Here is a 25139-nt window from a genome sequence, read left to right as displayed (position 1 = left end):
TCTAAATATATGAACGGAAAAGATGACTAACTGACTGACTGATCTATTACCGCACAACTCAAACTACAGGACGGATTGGACTGTGATGGTGTATATAACTAGCGGAGTAGAGCGGAGATGTGTTTAGTCGACTGATCAGATTTTAAGCTGATAAGTCTGCTGAACACTAATTCTCTGCTTCGGTTTTTGGAACAGTGATTAAAACTAGCTGTTTGCTTTTATACAGAAAGCAACTAAATTGGTTCGTTCGAAACTTATCTACCTATAGTACTTAGTATAGGAATAGGACTTAGGTTTATGTAAACTACTACAGTACGCGGACGAAAGTAATGTATATCGACCTTTAGAAGGAGATAGCAGATTTGTAGAGCGCTGTCCCTGTCGTTGAGACCGACAAAATGTTATATAGGTCTGAGTGACAGAGACAACGCTCTACAAAGCCGAAATGTCATTCTAAAGGCCGACGTACATTACTTTCGGCCGCCTACTGTACTAAGTATAATGATATTAGGATATTACTATCGAAAAATATGTCTGTTAATTAATATAGTAGTACATTGGTACTGATTCTGAGCACAACCTAATTTTAGAGTATTGACATCCTCTTCTTACTAATGTAATGTGAAAAAAACGGACGCAGTTTGACAGTTTTAAATTTAATATTTAGATGGTAAAACCCGTGATTTTAGCGCACAGTCGCAAGCCTACTGTTTGAATTTGTAGCGTGCACTAAAATTTAGAGTCTTTTAATGTAAAGTTCATGTTCTGTCCCTTTTTAGCATTGTTAAAAAGAAAAGGATGCACATACCTACTCTAAAAGAGAAAGAAAACGGAATCGGTGCCACTGAATAATAAATAGACAGGGGAAGAAGTAACCTAAAGCTTACCTTCCCAGACTAAAGATATCGTTGTTGTTATCACTTGAGTCATGTAAATAAATTAGCGTACCTACATTTACATAGACTAACAAAGAAGGTCATTGACATTGCTGTATAATGGAAACAGTCGTTCAGTTTGTATTTTTTATTATTAGTAGGCCGTAGATAATAACTAGGTATTAAGAGATTAAGATTTATTCATTTTTATTCGCGATCTCTCATCGAACATACTTTACCAACTTTACAAAATGTAAATTTTTAGAGTAGTAAACTAAGAAACCCCTATATATAGTTCCGTCCATCAATCTGTCTATCCGTCTGTGTCAGCTAATTTACAAATCTATATATATATATAATTCATAGTCCTGACTGACTGACTGACTGACTGACATATATATCAACGCACAGCCTAACCCACTGGTCCTAGAGACATGAAATTTTGAGGGTGTGTTCTTTGTAAAGAGTAGGAATCCACTAAGAAAGGATTTTTCGAAATTCCACCTCTAAATGGGTTAAATAGGGGATGAAAGTTTGTATGAAAGTCCGTCATTTTTCAAGTTATTTGCATGAAAATTGGTATTTGGGTTTTCGGTCACTAATGAAGAAATACGTGTTCCAGGATTTTTGGAAATTCATCCCCCACCTCGATTTTCTAAATTCCACCCGAGCGAAGCCGGGGCGGGTCTGCTATAAACTATAACAGCTATAAGGTGGTTAGGACAGTTATTACAGAAACCTAAGCGTTACTCACATTGACGCATACTTAAATTTTGAAAAAAAAACTGTAGAATGAAAATTCAGGAGGTAGGTAGGTATCCCATATGAAAGCGTAAGTCGATGAAATTTTTGAAGGTGTCCCCTCGAGTTCTAAGTGCAGTACGCGGTAGAAAATAATGTACATCGACCTTTAGAAAGAGGTAGCGGTTTTGTAGAGCACTGTCTCTGTCGATGTCGTTGAGACCGACAAAACGTCACGTAGGTATGAGTGACAGAGACAACGCTCCACAAAGCCGAAATGTCATTCTAAAGGCCGATGTACATTATTTTCTGCCGCGTACTGTAACTCGAGGCCCGAGGGGATACCTATATAACAAGGTAGTTAGCAACCTTGTTATATAGGCATCAGGTTCTCATTAGGATAGTTTTTAGAAAAAAACTACCGTTTAAGTAATAATGACGCCAAACTAGCATGGCTACGGAACCCACCATTTGCGTGGTTGATACGCATTTAACCAGCTATTTGTACTATTAGGGATTCGTTAGTAATCTCGTGGCGTATACCGAGGAAAAATATTAGTTGATAAGCTCGCTTGGAGTGTATTATTACGATAACAGGCTTTGTTTCAATATATTTGCATTAAACCTTACTCTGTCATTACCGCTTTATTTCTTTCCGTTTTCAGCGCCTACGTCACAACTAAATTAACATTTTCCTTTGTCTCCACCTAGGTATTTATGCATTGCTTATACGAAGCCATCGTTGGCTGCCGGTCTCACTGGCAGTCAGCAATGGTTTGGTATTGGCCTTGTATAAAAAGTTTTTCAAGTCAAGCAAGCGCTGGCTAACATCGCTAGCGAGAGTAGAGCACCCGTCTATTTTTCAAGGACTGGCGCCAGCGCACTGGCTTCGTATAAAGTATAAACCATGCTTCTACCATCTACAAGACACAAAATAAAAATCACGACAAAAGCAACGTTGCTCAATTTCATAGACGTTTCGTTGGTCATGTTCTATAAAAGTTTGTGAAAGATTGTTAGGCATCATCTATTTCATGTCATACGTAACGCAAATCTCGTCGTTTTCGACTTTCCCTTCGTCACACTCGAACGAGTTTTCCTATTGTTACGTAGGCTGATAGGTATTATAAAAAAAAGTATTATATTAAATAGAATAGGATTCATTTTCATTTCAGTGTTGCAAGAGTTAATTATAATTATTTGGCTGATACTTTGTTTCAAGATTGAATATCGATCTTTTATAGAGTGCCTACTAGCTGATGCCTGCGTAGATTAACGCTTTTTTTAAATCACAAAAATTTATTTTTTGTTATAAAAAGTATTCTCAGAATGTCTATCTACCGAACTATAGCTACAATCAATCCTGTATCAGATGTGGTTCTACAACCACAGAATAGTGAATACATAATAGTAGAACTAAAAAAAAAAAAAAAAAAGATTCCGACGAATTGAGAACCTCCTCCTTTTTTTGAAGTCGGTTAAAAAGCGCATGAATAGGTATCGGACTACTGAGTATATTTCAGATTTGCTGTGGTCTGATGCTCTTCTGCTATTAGCTTTATTAACTCAGTTTTTAAAAGAAATATTCTAAAAAAGCGTTTTCTTATTTCTCTCCTTTTAATTTGCTACCAAAACAGCTATAATGCGGACGAGGTCATGTTTATGCGATAGATGATAACTGTATTCAGTCTTCTCAAGAATTTGCAGTTCGACTACACCTTTATTAAATAAAACGGCACGTTTAAAAATAGAGGGCTTAAAGGTAGACAAGCGATTGTTTGTTTTTCTGGCCTCAAACCACTCGATGAGAGATTAGTTTGCTCCGGCAAAATAATCGCCCGCGCGTCCAAACTACACGTCACTCCACTTTGAGCTCGGTCACAATACGGAAATCTTCCGACCGAAATAGATTCCTTGAGCAAATTCAATTCTTGTTAATGAATTTCCATGCTCTAAGAACTCTAAGAAGGCAGCTGTGGTAGCCTACTCGAGACGTCTGCCTCCTATTGGAGGTCGGGGGTTCGATCCCGGGCACGCATTCTAACTTTTCAGCCCCCCAATTGTATAAGAATAGCCATTTCATGGCTATCGCAATCGTCAAGGAATTCTGCCCTTTGATTGGCTGTGAAAAAATGTAAACAGCGAATCAACCAATCAAAGGGCAGAATTTCTTGACGATTACGATAGCCATGAAATGGTTATTCTTACACAATCGGGGGGCAGAGTTATATGCGTTTTAAACAAATACATATTACTTGGTTTACGGTGAAGGAAAACATCTTGAGGAAACCTGCGTGCCTGAGAGTTCTTGATGAAATCTGCCAATCCGCACTTGACCAGGCATACTGACCACTATGGCAAACCCTTCTCCCTGAGAGGAGACCCGTCCTCAGTAGTTATTCGGCGATAGGTTAATGATGATGTGGAGTCTCTGGTTTATCTATTAACAAAATAATAAAATGGTGTGTCATTGTACTTGTACTCGTATCTTTTGTATCCAATTAGTTAAGTAACCTACAAAGTTTTTTTATTGAATTAATTATATTATTTATCATTATAGGAAAACGATTATTATACTTTCTATTTTTAACTTTGCAAATTTTGGTATCAAAAGTATATTAACTTAGTTAGAACTTCAAAATTAACACGTAAAACAAGTTACATTTTATGTATTCATAAACTTTTTATAATCATTATACTTGTACAAGTACATTGTTACTTAGGTATTTCCTTATTTTGAGCTGTCATTGTGGCTAATTCCTTTGTACACAATATCTAAACTAAACTAAAATATCACGTCTAAATCTATTGCTATCCCTTTCATAATGTTGCTTGCGGACAAGGAAAGCACTAGATTTAGACCTGTTAATTTAGTTTAGTTTAGAGATTGTGTACTAGAGAATCGGCCCCATTGTGGCTAATTCTCTTGTACACAATCTCTAAACTAAACGAAAATGGCACGTCTAAATCTATTGCTATTCCTTTCATAATGTTACTTGCGGAAAAGGATAGCACTAGATTTAGACCTGTTAATTTAGTTTAGTTTAGAGATTGTGTACAAGAGAATCGGCCCCAGTATCTACCTATTCAATGCAGGCAAACTTTGAATTTTCAAATAAGGTTCAAGATCAAAATAAAATTGATATTTATCTTCATGTGATCTGCACATAAAATTAATCACAACACACGTTCTTAATCTTCAAAATGGGTATTATATTAGGCCATGTGGTCTTTCTTGTACATCGCTCTAAGTGCGCTTTCATGCCTTTGTACCTTTTCTTTTAATATATAAATCACTGATCAAAGAAATATCCTGGTTGTGATTTACTCAGAATGTATATAATACAGTTTATCTTTTAAAATGAATACTGTATTACTCCAAGATTATATATTGTTATGTACCACTGATAATAATATTTTATGTAACGCCAAATTAAGTCCTCATTAATTTTTTTAGTGCTTTACGATGACGCATCGATGATTCATCCAAATATTTTAATTCATCTTTCATTGCTGATTTTGTTATAATGGCAGTTCACACTAATCTATCTATCAGTACCCTTATTATAAATGCTAAAGTGTGTTTGTTTGTTGGTTTGTCCTTCAATCACGGTGCAACGGATTGACGTGATTTTTTTCATGGGTATAGAATAAATAGATAGAGACCTGGAGAGTGACAGAAGCTACTTTTTATCTCTATATTTACTTGTGCTATAAGACCTACCTACCTGTCAAATTTCATGTTTCTAGGTCAACGGGAAGCATCCTTTAGGTTTTCTTGACAGACACGACTGACGGACAGACATACAGACAACAAAGTGATCCTATAAGGGTTCCTTTTTTCCTTTTGAGGTACGGAACCCTAAAAATGATTAAATTAAAGTGTGATAGCGTCATAGCGCCCTTAAGTATTGCAAAAAACCAGAACAATGTTTTCTTTGGGGTATTAAGTACATATAATAATTATGATTCATATACCTACTTGCCACTTAGCAAACTTGCTATTCTATTAACAGGATTAGTCTATTTTTCAATATGACAAAAAATTTTCAACGATTTTCCATAAGTCAATGATCTCTCCTACGGTACGTAAACAATCTCTATAATATACCTACTAGCTGCCCCGGCGAACTTCGTACCGCTTAACAGTCGATTCTTTTTCAGGATTTCTTTTAATTATTCTCTCCGTAAGAACCATCCTCGTACTTCAAGGAATCTTATAAAAAAAGAAGTAGCGAAATCGGTTCAGCTGTTCTCGAAATTTGCGATCAGCAACACATTCAGCGATTAATTTTTATATGTAGAAAGATATTGCAGACTCTACCCCTGCTTCGTAATCCACATTGCTGAATGTCTTGATCCCTTCTATTAATCACCTAATGGTGGATTTTTTCTGATAGTTCTTAAGTCTGAAATGTTTTATTATTATTATTATTGTATTTATTTATTTAAAATCGTCCCACGTATTCCCACTATTGAAATACTATGTGTTTATACTTTATACGCATTTACATTAAATTAGTGATAAGAACTAGTTTTTTATGCTTTGCTAAACTACACAAAACTGTATTCTTTATAGCTACAATTAAGGTTGGAATCATACTTATTTATTGACACGCCACTCAACCTGACGCCACAAGACACGGATATTGAATCAAATAAAATTGACTTGTAACTTTGGCCCGAAAGCCTATTCCGATGTCAATGGCCTAAGTTAATTGTATTCTGTGATCTACCGAGATGACGTCATAAACATTGAATCTCTGTGATAAGACGCTGCGCGCTGATTTCGTAGTATAAAACTAAAATACAGAGTAATAAGATACGGAAATTGCTTCCAAAAAAACATTACTCGGTTTGATGTATTTTGCGTTGGTGGTGTATTGATTGTAGATAATACTACCATTTGACGTGCCTCAAAACGCGGTTGGCAGGGTCAGTACGGGTGGCGGTTATGTGTATGTTTTCAGCCTAATTATATTTAGCTATGGTAAATACTTATTTATTGGCGTGCGTCACTTGATAACTTAAGTATGAAAGAGGAAACAGGCCTGGCTTACTTTGCCATAGGAACATTGTAGAATAGGTACTTACTTATACAAAACTTTTGTTGTGACGTAGTTTTAATAGCTTACTACGGTTAGTCATGCTACTGAGAGCGGCACGGTGCGATGTATCAATATAATAATATGAAATGGTGAAGCAACATTGGGTCATTGAGTTGATATAATATGGCAGCTTTCAAGTTGATACGTTTTGCCGTGCGTTTGAAGACGGCACGTCACCATCATCATCATCATGATCAACCCATCGCCGGCTCACTACAGAGCGCGGGTCTCCTCTCAGAGTGAGAAAGGTTTTGGCCATAGTCTACCACGCTGGCCAAGTGCGGATTGGCAGACTTCACACACCTTTGAGAACATTATGGAGAACTCTCAGGCATTGGTTTCCTCACGATGTTTTCCTTCACCGTTAAAGCAAGTGATATTTTAATTACTTAAAAACGCACATAACTCCGAAAAGTTAGAGGTGCGTGTCTGGGATCGAACTCCCGACCTCCGATTGGAAGGCGGACGTCCTAACCACTAGGCTACCACAGCGTCATTCAGGCACCTCACCGATCCACTGATAATATAATCGTTGCAACATATCTGTTATGTCAGGCTTCCGTAGATAGTTACACACGGTTGGACTTATCCTTCCGTCTTATCCAAAACGATAATTATTATTGTAACCACAGAAATTTTAATAACGAATGCTCTACAAGATAGAGTTGAAATCTAAAACCCGACTACGGTCGTCTTGAATTATAGTAAAATTGGGTTTCTGTCGCTTGGTATATAGTATATACTGAATTTATATTTATGAACTTTTTTCCTCTTTCATTTGACATCCTACTCGATACAATAGCAAAAAAAAATATTAAAGATATATCGATTTTGTTCGTATAAAATGTAGCCTGTATCATCCGGACCATAACAACGAATTAATTGACACATCTTTCATCAAAATCGGCCCAGTACTTTAGCCGCTACAGTGGAACACACATAGATACAAACATAGATACATATATACAAAGACTGCTAAAATCATAACCCTTCCTTTTGGCTTTGCCATAGTCGGGTAAAAACAGCTTAAAACACATGTAAAAATATTTTGCTTTCAATTCGGCTTAGACTTTTCTGTCTTGTTATGTAAATAACACATACTACTCACCAGAGCCATCGCCTTTACATCCTTCCATACTGAAAAAAAGCCACCAGCATTTAATTTGCATGCAAACAACTGAAAGCTGAACCGTGGTTCTGATGTATTAAGCCCGGTATCCACCAAAGCCGGCAAAAGTTAAGACCTTGTGATAGGTTCTAACATTGGTTCTAAAGTTAATACTGCAGGGATTTATATTGAGTGGGATGCAGATGTAACGCCGGCTCCACACGTTGGCCCCAACACTGTTCGCCCAACGTGTGGATCGGGAAATTAGCATTGGCCCCAACGTTGGCAAATCTAATTTCCCGGTCCACACGTTGGGCGAACAGCGTTGGGGCCACGTGTGGAGCCGGCGTTAAGGTGTGTGGCGCCTGAGAATGCTGACGCGTGATGCGATGAGCTCAGAGTGCTTAGTGACTGAAATACTGTACATATATTACATATAGAATAGATAGACGCGAGCGGTTTATTTTGGACAATCTTGCGTTGGTGTCTTGCGTATAGTTGGCAACTATAACACAGACGTGAGATTCGTTCACGCTTTGATAACTTTTGAACGCTCCAATACCAGCTGTTTAAAATACCTACGTGCCAAAATGCTCCTTGTCCTTTTTCGTTATAAAAACAAATTTTTATTTACATTTATTATCACATAACATTAGTAAAAAAACGCTAGGGCGGTTACTCACTTATCCGATCCGAATCCGTGAAAATACATTCCGTAGTAGCCGTAGAGCTATTTGTATTGTAGCCTACCCACTAGATGCGACTTCCGTCATCCGATTTCTGTCCGTCATCTCTGAGAATTTCTCGGATTCAAATCGGACGTATGACGTAGACAATATTATGTCAGACAATATGATCAGGGATCTGATTAGTGCGTAAGCAATATCCGCGTTTTATATCCGTATTTCCACGGACTCGGATCGGATGAGTGCGTAACCGCTCTAAAAGTTTAAAAACATATAGACATAAAGTAGGAACAAACGTCAAGAATAAATTCAGAATCTATTTAGGCATACGGTTATATAATATATTGGCTCCAGTAACGTTTTTATGACATTGACCGACTGATGCTCACAACAGGAAGTTTAAACTTAACGCTTTATAATATTAACTTCATAATATATAGGTACGTTTAAATCTAATTTATATTTACAAAGTCCTCTGTATAAATATTAAGTATTATAATTTATAATGCAGCAACGGTGCTCATTAATATTATTATAAAACAGAATTTTGATAATTTCCCACATTTTTCATTTCGTAAAAAAAAAAATCATATATACATACTAAAATATACACTTTATCTTTTTAAAATGATCCAAAATAGCTCTCTTCACTGTGTTAAAATTAAATAACTTTATGCTAATTTTGCTTTGCTCCGCTTTTTGAATGAGTGCCAAATTACATAATATTGTGAACGTACGATCTTTACCTATAAAATATTATGATGAAAGTCCTTTACAAAGCTTATACAAAGATAAATTATTTAGTGCAAATTCAACATTTTACAAGCAGGTATACCGTATAATGCATAAAAATGTTTTCTAATTAATTAGAAAATTAGAGAATTGCTTACTTTGCGTTATCATTACTTAAATTGCGTACTTTGTATATCGCTAAGTAATTTTAACTTCATATTTTTTCTCGGCAAGCGCGCTCAACTTGCCACCAGTTCTGATTGCAGCCAAGCGCTATAAAAAAATCCTAAATGAGATACTAACTACACTAACCTTGTGTATTTAAAAATTATACATAATACATATATCCTTCAACACCTCGCATTCCAAAAGATTTCGTGATTATGGTCTACAATCATCACGTCATGTCGGTACAGGTACAGGAGTATCGTAGCGTATAACAGCGTTTTAATTAGGCGATCACATTGGTAACGGGCGATACTAGCTCAAGTACAACGCTCAAATTCTTAAGTAAAAATAAATGAATGTTTAAAGTGAAGGAAAGTGTGTGACCATGAGCATGATCATTATGATTATTATTATGACCTGTAACAAAAAATATAATATCAAAGGATAGACTACCTAATATTCGCATACAGCTCCACACTGGGTCTACAAACTTGATATATTTTCCATGTAGGTTTTTTAACTTCCACTAAGAAAGGATTTTCTGAATTTCCACTCAAGCGAGCGGGGTAGCCCGCCCCGGGTTATAAATTAAAATAATTAGATAAATATAGATAAATATTTTATTTACAAAACAGTCACGGGCCTCTCTAGGGCGAGTGGCCGATCGCTGGTTTAGTCGGTAGTAAACCTCAAAACAATATTATGAAGTTGCAACGTGGTGGTTTGCGAAGGTCATAGACTAAGGATTACATACACAAGCCCGGCCAACATCAATTTTTTGTACATACAAGTTACAACAGCCCAATACACTGCAAAAAAGAGCGAGGTGCATGTTCATACATCACCATAGAGTAGACTAATGACACAACTACATAAAAGTTGTATGTAAGCGCTAGCTCTAAATATATCGGAACGGATACTTTAAAAACGCTCCCAAGTATTTTGAAACCATTAATAGTCATGTCACGTTCTTCGTATAGGTACTATATTGAGATGTAGATGGTCACTAGGAAGCGAGGATCATTAAAATCGCCGCAACGGGAAGTTATAGATACTTCTAAGTCGCAAATGTACGTAGATGCTGACAAGGCGTTATTGATACGTTGACTAATTGCTTACATTAGACTCGGTGTCGCTGGCGGCCGGACCGGCTACGGAAATAGTCACAATGATTGACTTACCAGTTACCACACGCTAAGAGAACGAAACTAAACTAATGAGGTACGAGTTACAACGATTCGAGTAAAGCGGCATATATTAGGAGAAATTTGTATTACAAAAAGGGCAAGGGGATCTTCGAAGGAAAAAGGAAATCGGTGAAAAACCTATAATTTTTGCAAGATAAAATGTTCTTAGTTTCAAGGAAATCGGCGATCTGCATGATAAGCAAAGTGCAAACTATAAATCGTAATAGAGCCGCGACTCCTGCGCACCGCCTCAAAAGTCCGAAAGTCGTTTGTTTCATCTTTTGTGATAAAACTCCACAATCAATTTCAGACTTGTCTTTACACAAGCTTAAAACATATATTATAAGTTGTAAAAAATATTAAGAAACGAGCTGATTCCCGCGACTTCGTCCGCGTGGAATTAGGTTTTTTAAAAATCCCGTGGGAACTCTTTGATATTTCGTGATAAAAAGTAGCCTATGTCACTCTCCAGGTTTTTATCTACACCCATGCAAAAATTCACGTCAATCCGTTGCACTGTTGTGACGTGATTGAAGGACGAACAAATACACTTTTTCGCATTTATAATAAGGGTACTGATATATTAAGCGTCTGAAAAAAGCTTATTAAACAATCGAAGATTATTTAAATGATAAAAGAGCGTGTATTTGACCCTCCCTCGTTCACGCGCAGGACTGCAATTAATGGCATACTATTGCATATTGAATATTTTAAACGAGCAACCGCCGTGTTTCTTCCTGGCTCTTTTCGGTGGGAAAGGCATTCGAAATCAGTGCTAGATTCATTTAATGATTCAAAAGCATTTGTAATATTTTTATATCTTCAGGATTACTGTTGCCTGCCGGACGTCATAAGAATTCAGTCGGTGGCGGTCCCGTTTCTTACTATAAAAGCGATATAGGTATACAATAAACGATCGGAATAATTATATGTATATTTAACGAGTGTTGTTCTGGTGACAGTTAACCGAATTATCGAAGCTGTTGTCTAACCTAGTCAAGCCAAGTCAAACCAATGAACCTATGATTGAGTTAATCCATTTATCATAATCGAGTCACTGGGAACATGTTACTCAAGAAGCCTCACTAACAACACTCGAGTTTTCATACTCGTTCTTTCAAGTGCCTACTATCAAAATCAAATTAGAATAGTCTCGGATGAGGAGTTCAAAACGGAGTCTATCTTAACCAACTACTAGGTAGGTAGTAGACTATATAGATAGCCCGGTTCTGTTTTTGTACAATGCACAGTCATAGTTGGCCTCGTATTCTGATTGAACTACATACTTGTTTAGAGCGCAATATACGTGGCGAAAAGAAAAATCTTTCAAATAGATATTGTCCAAAATGAATAATATGAGGCACGCTTCTTACGAACGAATTTGTTGAAGCTATAAAAAATTACTGGTTTGTAATCCTTTCAAATTGAATTCCTTGATTACTTGAGTCGAAAGTCGCTTCGACTACAATCACATCTCGATTCCAAAAACAAACCCACACCAACGAAATTAAGACGTAAACGTCGGTGCGCCTTTACCGATATGTTGAATGTTCGCTAATACACAGCAATGCAATAACTTCTGTTTGTTTACACAACATATTGCCACGAATGTCTTCATGTTGGGGCAAAAATAACTATTTTATCGAATGGCTGTGGTGTGTGGTATAGTATAAGCTATAAGCTACCCGATATAGAGTAATTAATCTTGAGCGTAAACCTTTTTTATTGATCTAAGGGTAAACATTATTAACTGGACTGTCTTATGATTTGCTTTAGCAATAATAATAATAATAATAAGCGATCGCACGTACCGAAAAACGAGTAGCCTCTCAGATAAACGCTTAGAAAATCTTGCTGGTAAGCATATTAAAATTTAACTTTAATTAACAGTTAATTTCTTTATCGTATAGTATCTTTTTTTAATCTTTTATTAACAGGCTTTTACGTTTATGTATGTCACCCTTATTGTACTCTATCTTATTCTACAATTCTATTTATAAGGTTGAAGGTGTAGAAATCATATAAATTTAATTTAAGAAATACTTCCATGTTATCTTTATTAAAATGTATGATAATCACTTAGCAAGAGAACAAAGCCGTGCGTGCCTATTGTAAAAATCTGCTATCTTCTGTTATCAAGAGATCAACATCCTAGGTAGAATTGTTCATGTAAAATCTTTCGTCACTACCTTAAAGAGTAGCAATCTAAACACGATAAACGTGTGGCAATTACATTTACAGACAAAAGAATCTAATCCTAAAGAGGCGATAATTTTTTACTGCCTTATCTAAAATCAGTACAGTACGCGGCAGGAAATAATCACACACATCGAACTTTAGAAAGAGATTTCACTGTCATACCTGTGTGACGTTTTGTCGGTCTCAAAGACAGAGACAACGCTCTACCAAATCGTTATTGCGCATCCTAAAGTTCGGTCTGCAATATTTTCTGCCGGTTACTGTATGTGTATCGCTATATTCTGGCCTTGTCTAATTCAAAATGATTTTTGACTTTTCAAATTTTATACAACTTGTTCTTAGCTTGTGCGGGAAATAGATTTTCTCTAAGCCATATTAATGCTATATTATTATAGTTTATGCTGTTGACGGCGTATTGACTATTTAACCCTGTATGGGATCATAGTAAGTTCACAAAGTTACACGACATGCAGCATCCAGCCAATGTATGTACCGAGTACCGACGTGTATTTATGTAGCATCGTAACTACCGAGATAGATCGCATGCCTGCTCTGACTGGTTTATCGTCTGTTAAATTTACCCCTTTGATGTTTTATTCAAAACTCTAATTACGGTTCTTTTCTGTTTTCAGAACTGCCCACAGAGGAAGGTAAGAAACAAATGGTTCAATGTTACTGCTTCATTTGAACTCACAAATACAAATTAAGTTTACATTACCCATTCGAATTAAATCGTCGTTAACATAAATTGCTAACTACATGTGTTTCCTTCAATTTAATGTATTATATGAATTTTAAAGTCCTAATTGTACTCATACTTGTAGAGTCCGTAAAATCAAATGACATCTTTTTACTTTATAAGAACATGATTGAAATGTATGTCATGGACATCTGATGTTTTCATGTAATTCTGCAGACAATAAAAATAATATTTTATGTTTGCTAAATCTAAGTAATTGACTACATCATGTACAGAATTACATCATGGTCTTTGTGATCTTCAAAAAAAACTACGAAACATTATTGCAATTCCTAGAAGTCAGTTTAAACCTGTTCTACTTCACGTGATCGAATATTTCCGTGAAATGTAGGTAAATTACACATGTCAGCATCTTGACCTGGTTATCGTTCTGCATTCAGATCAGATTCAGATGCACTTACACGCTTTAACCTCACTTAGCAAATATCTTTTCTTCCACCCTGAATCTCCCTAATGAACGCTTTTATCCATAGGCAAAAGTATATGGCAGTTAGTACTGGAACAGTTTGATGACCTTTTAGTGAAGATTTTGCTGTTAGCTGCAATTATTTCATTCGTAAGTATTGTCTTCAATGTTTTTTTAATATTATATGTAATATTTTGTTAACTACATCGTTGTTTTTCCTTTACAGGTATTAGCTTTATTTGAAGAGCATGAAGATGCATTCTCAGCATTCGTAGAACCTTTTGTTATTTTACTAATTCTAATTGCTAACGCTGTAGTAGGAGTATGGCAGGTAAAATTTTCTCATTAAATAATACTTACGTACGCATTTTTTGATTGCAATTCACAATTAAATTATTGTAATCATGTTATTTTATAGGAAAGAAACGCAGAATCCGCCATAGAAGCTTTAAAAGAATACGAACCCGAAATGGGTAAAGTACTAAGAGGAGACAAATCCGGCGTACAGAAAATCCGAGCAAAAGAGATCGTGCCCGGTGACATCGTGGAGGTGTCCGTCGGAGACAAGATTCCCGCCGATATCCGCCTTATTAAGATCTTTTCTACCACCATCCGTATCGACCAGTCTATCCTGACTGGTGAATCCGTGTCTGTAATCAAACACACTGACGCCATTCCGGACCCTCGCGCTGTGAACCAGGACAAGAAGAACATTCTGTTCTCCGGTACCAACGTCGCTGCTGGCAAAGCCCGCGGTATCGTCATCGGCACCGGTCTCAACACTGCCATTGGTAAAATTCGTACTGAAATGTCTGAGACTGAGGAAATTAAGACACCCCTACAACAGAAACTCGACGAATTCGGTGAGCAGCTGTCGAAGGTCATCTCTGTCATTTGTGTTGCCGTATGGGCCATCAACATCGGCCACTTCAACGACCCCGCTCACGGCGGGAGTTGGATCAAGGGCGCCGTCTACTACTTCAAGATCGCTGTGGCCCTGGCCGTCGCTGCCATTCCGGAAGGTCTGCCCGCTGTCATCACCACTTGTCTCGCTCTCGGTACCAGAAGAATGGCTAAGAAGAACGCTATCGTCAGGTCGCTGCCCTCAGTCGAAACCCTCGGTTGTACTTCCGTCATTTGCTCCGACAAGACTGGCACGCTGACCACCAATCAAATGTCTGTATCCCGTATGTTCGTCTTTGAAAAGATCGAAGGTGGTGACAGCAGCTTCCTCGAGTTCGAAATCACCGGTTCCACTTACGAGCCTATCGGTGACGTGTACTTGAAAGGACAAAAGGTTAAGGCTGCGGAATTCGACACCCTCCATGAATTAGGTACCATTTGCGTAATGTGCAATGACTCCGCTATTGACTTCAACGAGTTCAAACAGGCATTCGAAAAAGTCGGTGAAGCCACAGAAACCGCCCTTATCGTTCTCGCCGAGAAGATGAATCCGTTCAACGTTCCTAAAACTGGCCTCGACCGCCGATCGACAGCTATCGTCGTCCGACAAGAGATTGAGACTAAATGGAAAAAAGAATTCACTCTCGAATTTTCCCGTGACAGGAAATCTATGTCCACCTACTGTACTCCCCTTAAGCCTTCCCGTCTCGGCACCGGACCCAAACTGTTCGTTAAGGGTGCCCCAGAAGGCGTGTTGGATCGTTGTAGCCACGCCCGTGTCGGAACTGCTAAAGTTCCTCTCAACTCTACCCTCAAGAACCGCATTCTGGAGCTCACTCGCCAATACGGTACTGGACGCGATACCCTGCGTTGCTTAGCCCTGGCCACAGCCGACAACCCCATGAAGCCCGATGAGATGGACCTCGGAGACTCCAACAAATTCTACACCTACGAAGTCAACCTTACGTTCGTCGGCGTCGTGGGCATGTTGGACCCTCCTCGCAAGGAAGTGTTCGACTCCATCGTTCGTTGCCGCGCTGCCGGCATCCGTGTAATTGTAATCACCGGTGACAACAAAGCCACCGCCGAAGCTATCTGCAGGTATCGCATCGTTACAATATCTACTTCGAGGTCCTTGTGGTGTAATGTAAAGCTGTTGTCGTATTTCTAGGCGTATCGGTGTGTTCGGAGAGGACGAGGACACGACTGGCAAATCTTACTCTGGTCGCGAGTTTGACGATCTCTCAATAAGCGAGCAGCGCGCCGCCTGTGCCAAGGCCCGTCTATTCTCGCGCGTCGAGCCCGCCCACAAGTCCAAGATTGTTGAATACTTGCAGAGCATGAACGAAATCTCCGCTATGGTAAGTAAACGTATATTGAGAAAATAATCAACCGTCATTTGCAACGATTCGAAAGATATAATTCTGTTTCGTCAATGATGACTAACGAGTGAAGAGTTAAGTATTATGAAGGACTATGTATTCCGTAATATAGACCCCATAAGTTACTTCGAAAATAGAATATCCCGCGATATTTATTGCTATGAAAACAATATCTTCACAAATACAATAACCGAATGAACATTATTCGATGTTTACAATAATTGTACTATTGGGAACGGTATTACAAATGTTTACGTTAGTTGGTACTGTTTATAAACTGTAGCACTCTGAAATATCTTGTCCGAATTGAACGATACAAAAACAATAGCGAGGATAGATCCTTTACTCAACAAAAACGTGATGATAAAAAACATTGAAACATTGCAGTCGTTGTAAATATTCCGGCGCTTTATCAAATTAAACAACGCGTGAGATGGTTGAAAACTGGACAGATATATAGTACATCAAACATTTTAGTTCACCACGTCATAACAAACTAGCAGTCGTTCACAACTTCGGACGCTCGGAATCATGTTTACAAACCTAATTTTTTCCAGGTTTTAAATAGAACTTTATAAAACCTATTTGTATGACCTGAATGTTCCTAATACTTTCTGAAATACTTTTATCTTCAATTCAATTGAAGATCATGATCAATCCATCGCCGGCTCACTACAGAGCATGGATCTCCTCTCAGAATGAGGAAGGGTTTGGCAATAGTCTACAACGCTGGCCAAGTGTGGATTGGCAGACTTCTAACACCTTTGACAACATTATGGAAAACTGTCAGGTGTGCAGGTTTCCTCACGATATTTCTCTTCACCGTTAAAGCAAGTGATATATTTAATAACTGAAATCTCACATAACTCCGAAAAGTTAGAGGTGTGTGCCCAAGATCGAGCCCCATCTCCGCTTAGGAGGCGGACGTCTAAACTACTAGGCTACCACAGCAATAGGGATGATGACTAGTCAAATCAATGACGTTTAATCAAACGTCAGAATACGCGCTTAGTAAGGGAGCTTGTATGAAATACACAGATGTGACGTCATAAACATTTGACGTAATTTAACGTACTTTTTTAGTTAAATCGATAAAATATAATCACTAGTAAACTTAAAACGAACAGCGGACGCGGATTTTACGAATTTTGGAAAACCCTCTATTTAATAATTCCTAAGAAATAATTTATTTTCGTCACCCCAATTGAAGATACAGTTTCTTGCTGGTTCTTCTCGGTGGGAAAGGCATTCTGAACCAGTGGTAGATGCATTTGTCGATTCAAAAGTACTTGTAAATGTTTAATTAAATAAAAATATTTTCATTTATTTATTTAACTATTAAATCGATCAGATGACCTACGTTAAGTTTTATATGGTCTTTCCGGAACATCGGAAAGGAGGAATCATCATCATCATCATCAACCAATAGACGTCCACTGCTGGACATAGGTCTCTTGTAGGGACTTCCACACGCCACGGTCTTGCGCCGCCTGGAGCGTTGGAAGACCCCCCACTAGGTGGACGGACGACATCAGACGAGTCGGAGGGAGCCGCTGGATCCAGGCGGAAAGGAGTAATAACATGTGATATTTCAGACTGGTGACGGTGTGAACGACGCGCCCGCCCTCAAGAAGGCTGAAATCGGTATCGCCATGGGCTCGGGAACTGCCGTCGCCAAGTCTGCCGCCGAGATGGTGCTCGCTGACGACAACTTCTCCTCCATCGTCGCCGCCGTTGAAGAAGGTTAGTTTCTTTTTTTTTGTTCAAACACAAGTTAGCCCTTGCCTGCAATCTCACCTGGTGGTAAATGATGATACAGTCTAAGATGGAAGCGGGCTAACCTGGAAGGGGTGTGGCAGTTTTTACCCCTTTGGTCTAGCGGCACGGTTTGGTAGGGTGGTAACTAGCCACGGCCGAAGCCTCCCACACACCAGAGAAAGTTTAGAAATTAAATCCGGGAATCGAACCCGGTACCTCCCAGTAATAAGACCACTGCGCGATAGAGTCCCAGTCACTTCTATGGGTCTGTGGTCTTCTTCGTCATATTCCTTATTGCTGACGGTCGATACCCCGAGTAGGGTCTTTCGTTCGTCGTTCATCATTTTAGGGTCGGAAAATAGCGTAATAGTTGAAAACAGTACATAAAGTCGTAGCTCGTGTTTCCAGGTCGTGCCATCTACAACAACATGAAGCAGTTCATCCGCTACCTGATCTCCTCCAACATCGGTGAAGTCGTGTCCATCTTCTTGACTGCCGCCCTGGGTCTTCCCGAAGCCCTCATTCCAGTACAGCTGCTGTGGGTCAACTTGGTCACTGACGGTCTGCCCGCCACCGCTCTTGGCTTCAACCCACCTGACTTGGACATCATGGACAAACCACCCCGCAAGGCTAACGAAGGTCTTATTTCTGGATGGCTGTTCTTCAGGTACGATATTTGACTTCCGGAAGATGAGTCCCTCATTAATGAATGCTGGTGCCTTTCCTTGTCTTTTCCATCGCATGACCGATCTTTTTCTACACTTTGTTGTTCCACTGTATTAGTTAGTTTGGAGAAAAACATCAGAATGGACGACATTAACTGGCAAACGTCTTCAGGCCGCAGGCCCGAGGGGATTAAATTTACCGACACTCAAAGACCCTGAAATATAAATATCAGGTTTGATCTCCGCTTTTTGCTCAAGTTGTTAGCTGGTACCTGTACATGAGCTGAATTGTTTTGTCCAGGTACATGGCCATCGGAGGTTACGTGGGCGCCGCGACAGTGGGCGCCGCGACTTGGTGGTTCATGTACTCGCCCTTCGGACCGCAGATGACGTACTGGCAGCTCACGCACCACTTGCAATGCATCAATGGCGGCGAGGACTTCAAGGTTACTTTTATTTATACATTTATTATGACAATAATCTGATTTTAGTCAGTCGACTTCTGATGTTGTAATACATCATCACATAAGTTGCATAAATTTTGTGATGAGGACCTAAATGGTAAATAACTAATCTTCACGAACAATCATATAATATAGAAAGTCTCAATGAATGACGAATAAAATGCAAAAAATACCTCTGTCCCACTCCACGACACTTCTTGAACTCCGAAAGGTTGAATTAACAGTACCTTTGTGTACATTCCAGGGCGTCGACTGCAAAATCTTCACTGACCCTCACCCTATGACGATGGCGCTCTCCGTGCTGGTCACCATTGAGATGTTAAACGCCATGAACAGCTTGTCAGAGAACCAGTCGCTAGTGTCCATGCCGCCCTGGTGCAACATGTGGCTCGTCGGCTCCATGGCGCTCTCCTTTACGCTACACTTCGTCATTCTACATGTTGAGGTCCTCTCGGTGAGTGCTTTGCGTTCCTGTGCTCCTAGTACTTTTGAAAGCTCCTAAAATTGTGGATCAATCGGAAAGGAGGATACCAGATCCTGCTATTCCATAAGGCTAAGGGAAAAGCTAAAGGCTAAAAGGTTAGGGAAGATCCATTCATTGTATTATGTTTCAATTTAAAAGGGGAATGTCAGGTCTTGATGACGTCCACAGGAGAAGGGAAGATGAAATGTAAAACTTAGTAAATTCTGGTGGGGAAAGGGCCTCCCCCTTTTTTATTTTATTTGTTCTATTTAGGTGCACCAACAATGTTTTATATGATTTAGTTTCTACTAAACATACATAGACTGCTAAAATCATAACCCTTCCTTTTGGCTTTGTCGTAGTAGGCCCTGTTAGGAAGTGATTGGTTTGGTTGGAAGATCTGGACAGAAGTAGTGTCTTATGGCGCGGCGTGTATGTTGCAGGCCGTGTTCCAAGTGACGCCGTTGTCGGTGGAGGAGTGGCTGACGGTGATGAAGTTCTCGCTGCCCGTGGTGCTGCTGGACGAGGTGCTCAAGTTCGTCGCGCGCAAGATCTCCGACGGTAAACGAACCCTGCTTGACTGGCTCGACGGCATGCAATGGATTGTGCTCATGTGGGCCGTCTTCTTCGGCGTCATCATCTACGGACCCATATAAGCCGGTCCCGCCCGCCTCCGCCCGTTTGTTCACCCCTAATACCCATCACCCGCGCTAGCCGCTCCGACCCGTCGCAGCGGCTAGCGGCACTGTGGAAACGGATGGACGTTGAGCTCGCGCTCACCACAGTACCTCTAACAGTTTGAATGCTAATCCCGGAGCACAGTGTGAAGTGATTCCCCGCGCACGGTGCTAGGGACCAGGACGCTAGTGACTGTCGAAGTGACTCCGGTGGCGCGCTTCGGCTCGCGACGTGTCCCGTAGTGTTACGTTACGTTAGGTGTAATGTTATGGCGCGTACCGACCGAGCGGCCGAGGCGAGTGTAGGCCAATTGTGGGCGCTTCGCTGTTCTACAATCCACGAACACGAACAAATCAGTAGGAGAGGCCGAGTAAGTTTATGGCAAAAGTCACAAAGTCTATTTTTCCGCATCTATTTAACGAATTAGTAATGATGAGCGTTTAGTGCGCAGTACGTATTGTACATTGATTTATTTCAATTCCTAATCTCGGAAATTTTTTGTAGATGTCTTATATCCTGTATTTCTTCTCGTAAGTTATCTGTGTGAACTTCATATAGAAATACTTACCAAAAATTGACAAGTTAAATATCCTTTAATAAAACCTCGGTTTCCCGTATCGATTCGCTCGTCTTCGCTGATTGTATAACATGGAAGGTAAGCTAACGTTTGGTGTCCATCGCCCACGTTTGCCTTCGCTGCTCGATCCGTAGGCTTAGTATAAGATTTTACATCTCACCAAACGTTTATAGAATTTGAGCGCAGAAACACTTTAGTGTTAAAGAAAAATGAACCTTAATCATCTAGTTGTAAAGTCCAGGTTCCATATATCTACAGCCAGCATTCTAAGTGGAAGAAGCCTTGGGAAGATAAAAACGGTAGTACTGAATTTTCTACTTTTGATCAAGGGTTTCTAGGTCCAACACAGTAACGTCAGAGTAAACTCTGACGTTATTGTGTTTCGACGTTCAAATTCTACCAACATTGGTGTGATGTAAAATCTACTAAGCCTACCGTACTTGGCCCTAGGCGTTAGTACGAGCGGCGCGACGTCGCGCGCTCGTGTCGTATGCATTTTGCATGTGCGAGACAATAACTTCCTTTACACGACAAACGACCCTTCGGGAGTCTCGGTTGTACTTTCCGTTTTCTGTATCACGTATTGATGAATATTTACGCTATTATTTATTTATAGTGGCTGTGAGACATGATCGATCCAAATTTTTTTTTAATGTTTTTAAAATTTACCAGAACCTTTAGTGATTTGATGTGATTTTTGAATTGGATATAAATTGTTTTGTATATAAAACGGAAAGAGCTCCGTGGAATATGGTAATAGTGAACTCGCACAGCTCAGTACCTCGTCCTCGTGGACTGCAGACATATGGAAACTTATATATATCTTGTAATGTTCATTGTTAGCTTAGAAATAATTTATTGTAAGTGTATCGTTAGGGATGTCGTGTTTTCGACGGCTGATCTTATTTAATACTTGTTTCTTCTCTGTCGTGTGTGGGTCGCGCGGTGACCGACTCGCGTTTCGATTCTACTCCAGATGTAGTCGACGGTTCGCAGCTAGCTTAGTGCTACTGCTTCCAACTCTGCTTCTAACAATATTAACAAATTTATGAATGTGTCTTCTTGCTCTAACAGCATTGTATTTAGACGAGTTTCACCTCTAGTATATAATGAGAAATGACTCATTTACTCATTACCTTTATATGTCCAGTGTCTACGGAATAAATAATTAGCTAAATAGTACGAAAGTAATATGTACAGCGATATAGTCAAACTATGTACTAATACGAGTATAGTTTAATATAATTATTTTTCGGTTTTGGTAATTCGGTGATAATATTTAAGTTTTAATTATGAAATTATTTCATATTCAATTCTATAGAATTGTTTTTTCATTACGGCCATTGTGCTGATGGAACATAATAATTTATAATGATAAGTTGTTTTAATGGGTAGACTCAGAAATTTACTGTTTAAATCTGGACACACATTATGTAATCATAAAATTATTGTTTGATAATAACTTCGCATGAGAGTGTATTGCATGATATTTTCTTTTTTAATTTTAAGTGTACAATAATTTTGTTTGATTGAAACTAAATTTCAAATGTAAAAATACTATTCTCTCTCAATGTATAAGGAAACGTGAAGATTTTTAAACTTTAACTAAATATACGAGGCCATAGTTACGAACTACGTTATATTCTACACTGCACAATTGAGGGCATGCTCAAAAATTTGTGAACCCCATACCATCTCCTATTTATATAGTAACTATGTACTAAAATGTTACAAATAACTAAAATATACACATTTTACATTAAATAAAATGTTGCATATTATTCTTCTCTTATACCTCCCCTAGAATGTATAACAATAATGCCCTTTGCGTACCCTCTTCAACAATATATCCGCACACAACGAGACATACCCACATTGTTACAGCAGGCCACATGTTCCTTGTTGTTGCACTACCAACTAACTAACATGTATGTATGATTTCCTGTGCTAACCAAAAGTTTTGCAAGCTTCAATAAAAATTGGCTATTGGCTATCAATCTAAATTATATTTGAATATAAACAATACTACAAATTTTTTCTTGGAGAAATGTTTTTGTGACAAATTCTATCTACTACCAAACAAAATTGATCTAAGGGTACATGACTGGTTTGAAAAATATTAATTTGGGCATTATTTATTGATATCAAATATTTCTTCATTAAGACATTAAGACAATTTAAAAAAAAACAGAACTTAAAAAGTAATCGCCATCTTCTAAAACGGTCTTATTATCGCCGTTACGGAAATTTTATTTTTTTAAGTATATCTATACTTATTATATATATATATATATATATATATATATATAGTATAGATTTATTTAATTTTTTAATCAGTTATTTGCAAAAAAACTAACATAAGTTTTTCTTTTTGACTACAATAAAAATATCAGTCATGTGCCCAATAGTTCTGGATTGCAAAACTTTCCTCCCCTGTGCCCCTGGGCCCGCATGCACTAACGCGCACTTGTCTGCCCCCAGCCAAGCCGACGTGGACGTTGTAAGCGGCGGAGTCCTCGCAGCGCCCCTGCACGCATATTCCATGAACACTCGTTGTTTGTTGTGATCCCGCAGTGAAACTACACATTTAGTAAAGTACGACACGTTCACGGTTGTGATCTCTGCATGGACCTCGTAAGTTCGGACAGCGGCACTCGCTCGCACCGCACTAACTCTAACGTTGACGTTGTTTTGCAGCGAACGAGACGGTCATTGATAAGTGGTAATGCCACGAACGTAGTTCCCACCCGCTTCTCTGCTCGTACGCTCTGTGTCGATAGTGACGGGCCGCGCGCGGCCTCCCCGAGCCGCCTCGCGCGGCGTCGCCACTCCGCCGCCAGAGGACAGTCATGTTCATGTGTATATACTATACGTATCTTAGGAGATTTATCTATTTGGTTTACTTGCGTTGTTCTATTTGAAGACTACATGGTGCCCGTCGACAGAAGCAGTGCGATAGACTATGTGTACTTAAGTTGACAGCGTGCTATTATTTATTATTATTGTTATATTTTTATTCTCTTTATCTAGTTTGCTTATCTAGAGCCGATAATTATTATATTAGTGCTGACGCCTCGACGAGCAATATGGTGTCTGTAAGGGAAGGATACGATATTATCCAGAGTTTGGGACCCAACTAAGTCCAGATTTTAAACATACCTGTACATTTTAATGTATTATTGTTTTGTACAATAAATCGTTATAAAACAACTAATGTTTTATTTAAACTTACGTAGCATTAAGGTGAAGACCAATTCCCGTGTTGGTGTAGACGTAGTGTGTCCAACCCACGCTGATATGACTAAAGGATGTTCGCAGTACGCTGCATCAGCCGAACCCAATGAGTTCGAACCTCGTCCAGTGTGTCGTATGACAACATGAGGGGATAGCTCTGTTGTTATCACTGATGCTTAGCCATTACGCACGGTCGATAGTTGCCCAGCAACTCAGTCCAGAATCTGTAGCGCATACGGCACGGCATAGGTATTAGGTACGGCACAGTTTTGCGATCTATAGTAAAACTGTGGGTACAGCAACTTCTATATTACAGACTAGCTGATCCCCGCGGCTTCGCCCGCGTAGATTTAGGTTTTTAAAGATCCCGTATAGCCTATGTCACTCAGGAATAATGTAGCTTTCTACTGGTGAAAGAATTTTTAAAATCGGTTCAGTAGTTCTAAAGATTACCCCCTACAAACAAACTTAACGACATTACCTCTTTATATAATATAAAGATCCCGTATAGCCTATGTCACTCAGGAATAATGTAGCTTTCTACTGGTGAAAGAATTTTTAAAATCGGTTCAGTAGTTCTAAAGATTACCCCCTACAAACAAACTTAACGACATTACCTCTTTCTACACTAATATTATAAAGAGGAAAACTTTGTTTGTTTGTTTGTTTGTTTGTTTGTTTGTTTGTTTGTACTGAATAGGCTCAAAAACTACTGGACCGATTTTAAAAATTCTTTCACCATTCGAAAGCTACATTATCCACGAGTAACATAGGCTATATTTTATTTTGGAAAAAAATAGGGTTCCGTAAGATATTTGGGTTTTTCGGACACAAGGTGTAAAAAATCAACCAGAAAAGTTACTTATTTTGCGTACGCTGCCTAAACTATAAAAGATAGAACCATAAAATGTTCTAATTAATTGTAGATCTTATAAATATCTACAAAAAAGTCCGCGACACACTATACCCATCTATGTCGAGTGAGGCACAGCAACCATTTTTTTATTTAAAAACCTTGAATTTTTTTTGGACTACATTTAAACGC

The 25139-nt window shown here is 38.9% G+C and overlaps 1 protein-coding gene and 1 long non-coding RNA gene across 6 annotated transcripts in view; one reads left to right on the top strand and one right to left on the bottom strand.

The window, feature by feature from the left end:
* SERCA (ATPase sarcoplasmic/endoplasmic reticulum Ca2+ transporting SERCA) overlaps positions 1–24070 on the top strand; it is a 41720-nt gene extending 17650 nt beyond the window's left edge. For 3 of the 5 annotated variants that reach the window (XM_034984607.2, XM_034984608.2, XM_034984609.2), the window contains exons 3-12: positions 13437–13454; positions 14038–14120; positions 14197–14301; positions 14389–15974; positions 16045–16234; positions 17851–17998; positions 18422–18680; positions 18980–19124; positions 19387–19596; positions 20049–22629. In XM_034984607.2, the coding sequence (XP_034840498.1) occupies positions 13437–13454; positions 14038–14120; positions 14197–14301; positions 14389–15974; positions 16045–16234; positions 17851–17998; positions 18422–18680; positions 18980–19124; positions 19387–19596; positions 20049–20261 (2957 nt within the window). In that variant the 3' untranslated portion in view covers positions 20262–22629. Of the gene's footprint in view, positions 1–13436; positions 13455–14037; positions 14121–14196; positions 14302–14388; positions 15975–16044; positions 16235–17850; positions 17999–18421; positions 18681–18979; positions 19125–19386; positions 19597–20048; positions 22630–23341; positions 23531–23557 lie in introns of those variants that run through there. The other 2 variants (XM_069509600.1, XM_069509601.1) reach the window with 2 other exon arrangements.
* Positions 1–24583, bottom strand: part of LOC138404748 (uncharacterized) — a 102801-nt gene extending 78218 nt beyond the window's left edge. Inside the window, exon 1 of the long non-coding RNA XR_011238551.1 lies at positions 24398–24583. This is a non-coding gene — a long non-coding RNA (uncharacterized lncRNA). The remainder of the gene's footprint in view (positions 1–24397) is intronic.
* Positions 24584–25139: the final 556 nt, after the last annotated feature.

This window comes from Maniola hyperantus, chromosome 3 (assembly GCF_902806685.2).
Source record: "Maniola hyperantus chromosome 3, iAphHyp1.2, whole genome shotgun sequence".
In the NCBI taxonomy this organism is placed as follows: domain Eukaryota; kingdom Metazoa; phylum Arthropoda; class Insecta; order Lepidoptera; family Nymphalidae; genus Maniola; species Maniola hyperantus.
This window is presented reverse-complemented; position numbering and strand designations above follow the sequence as displayed.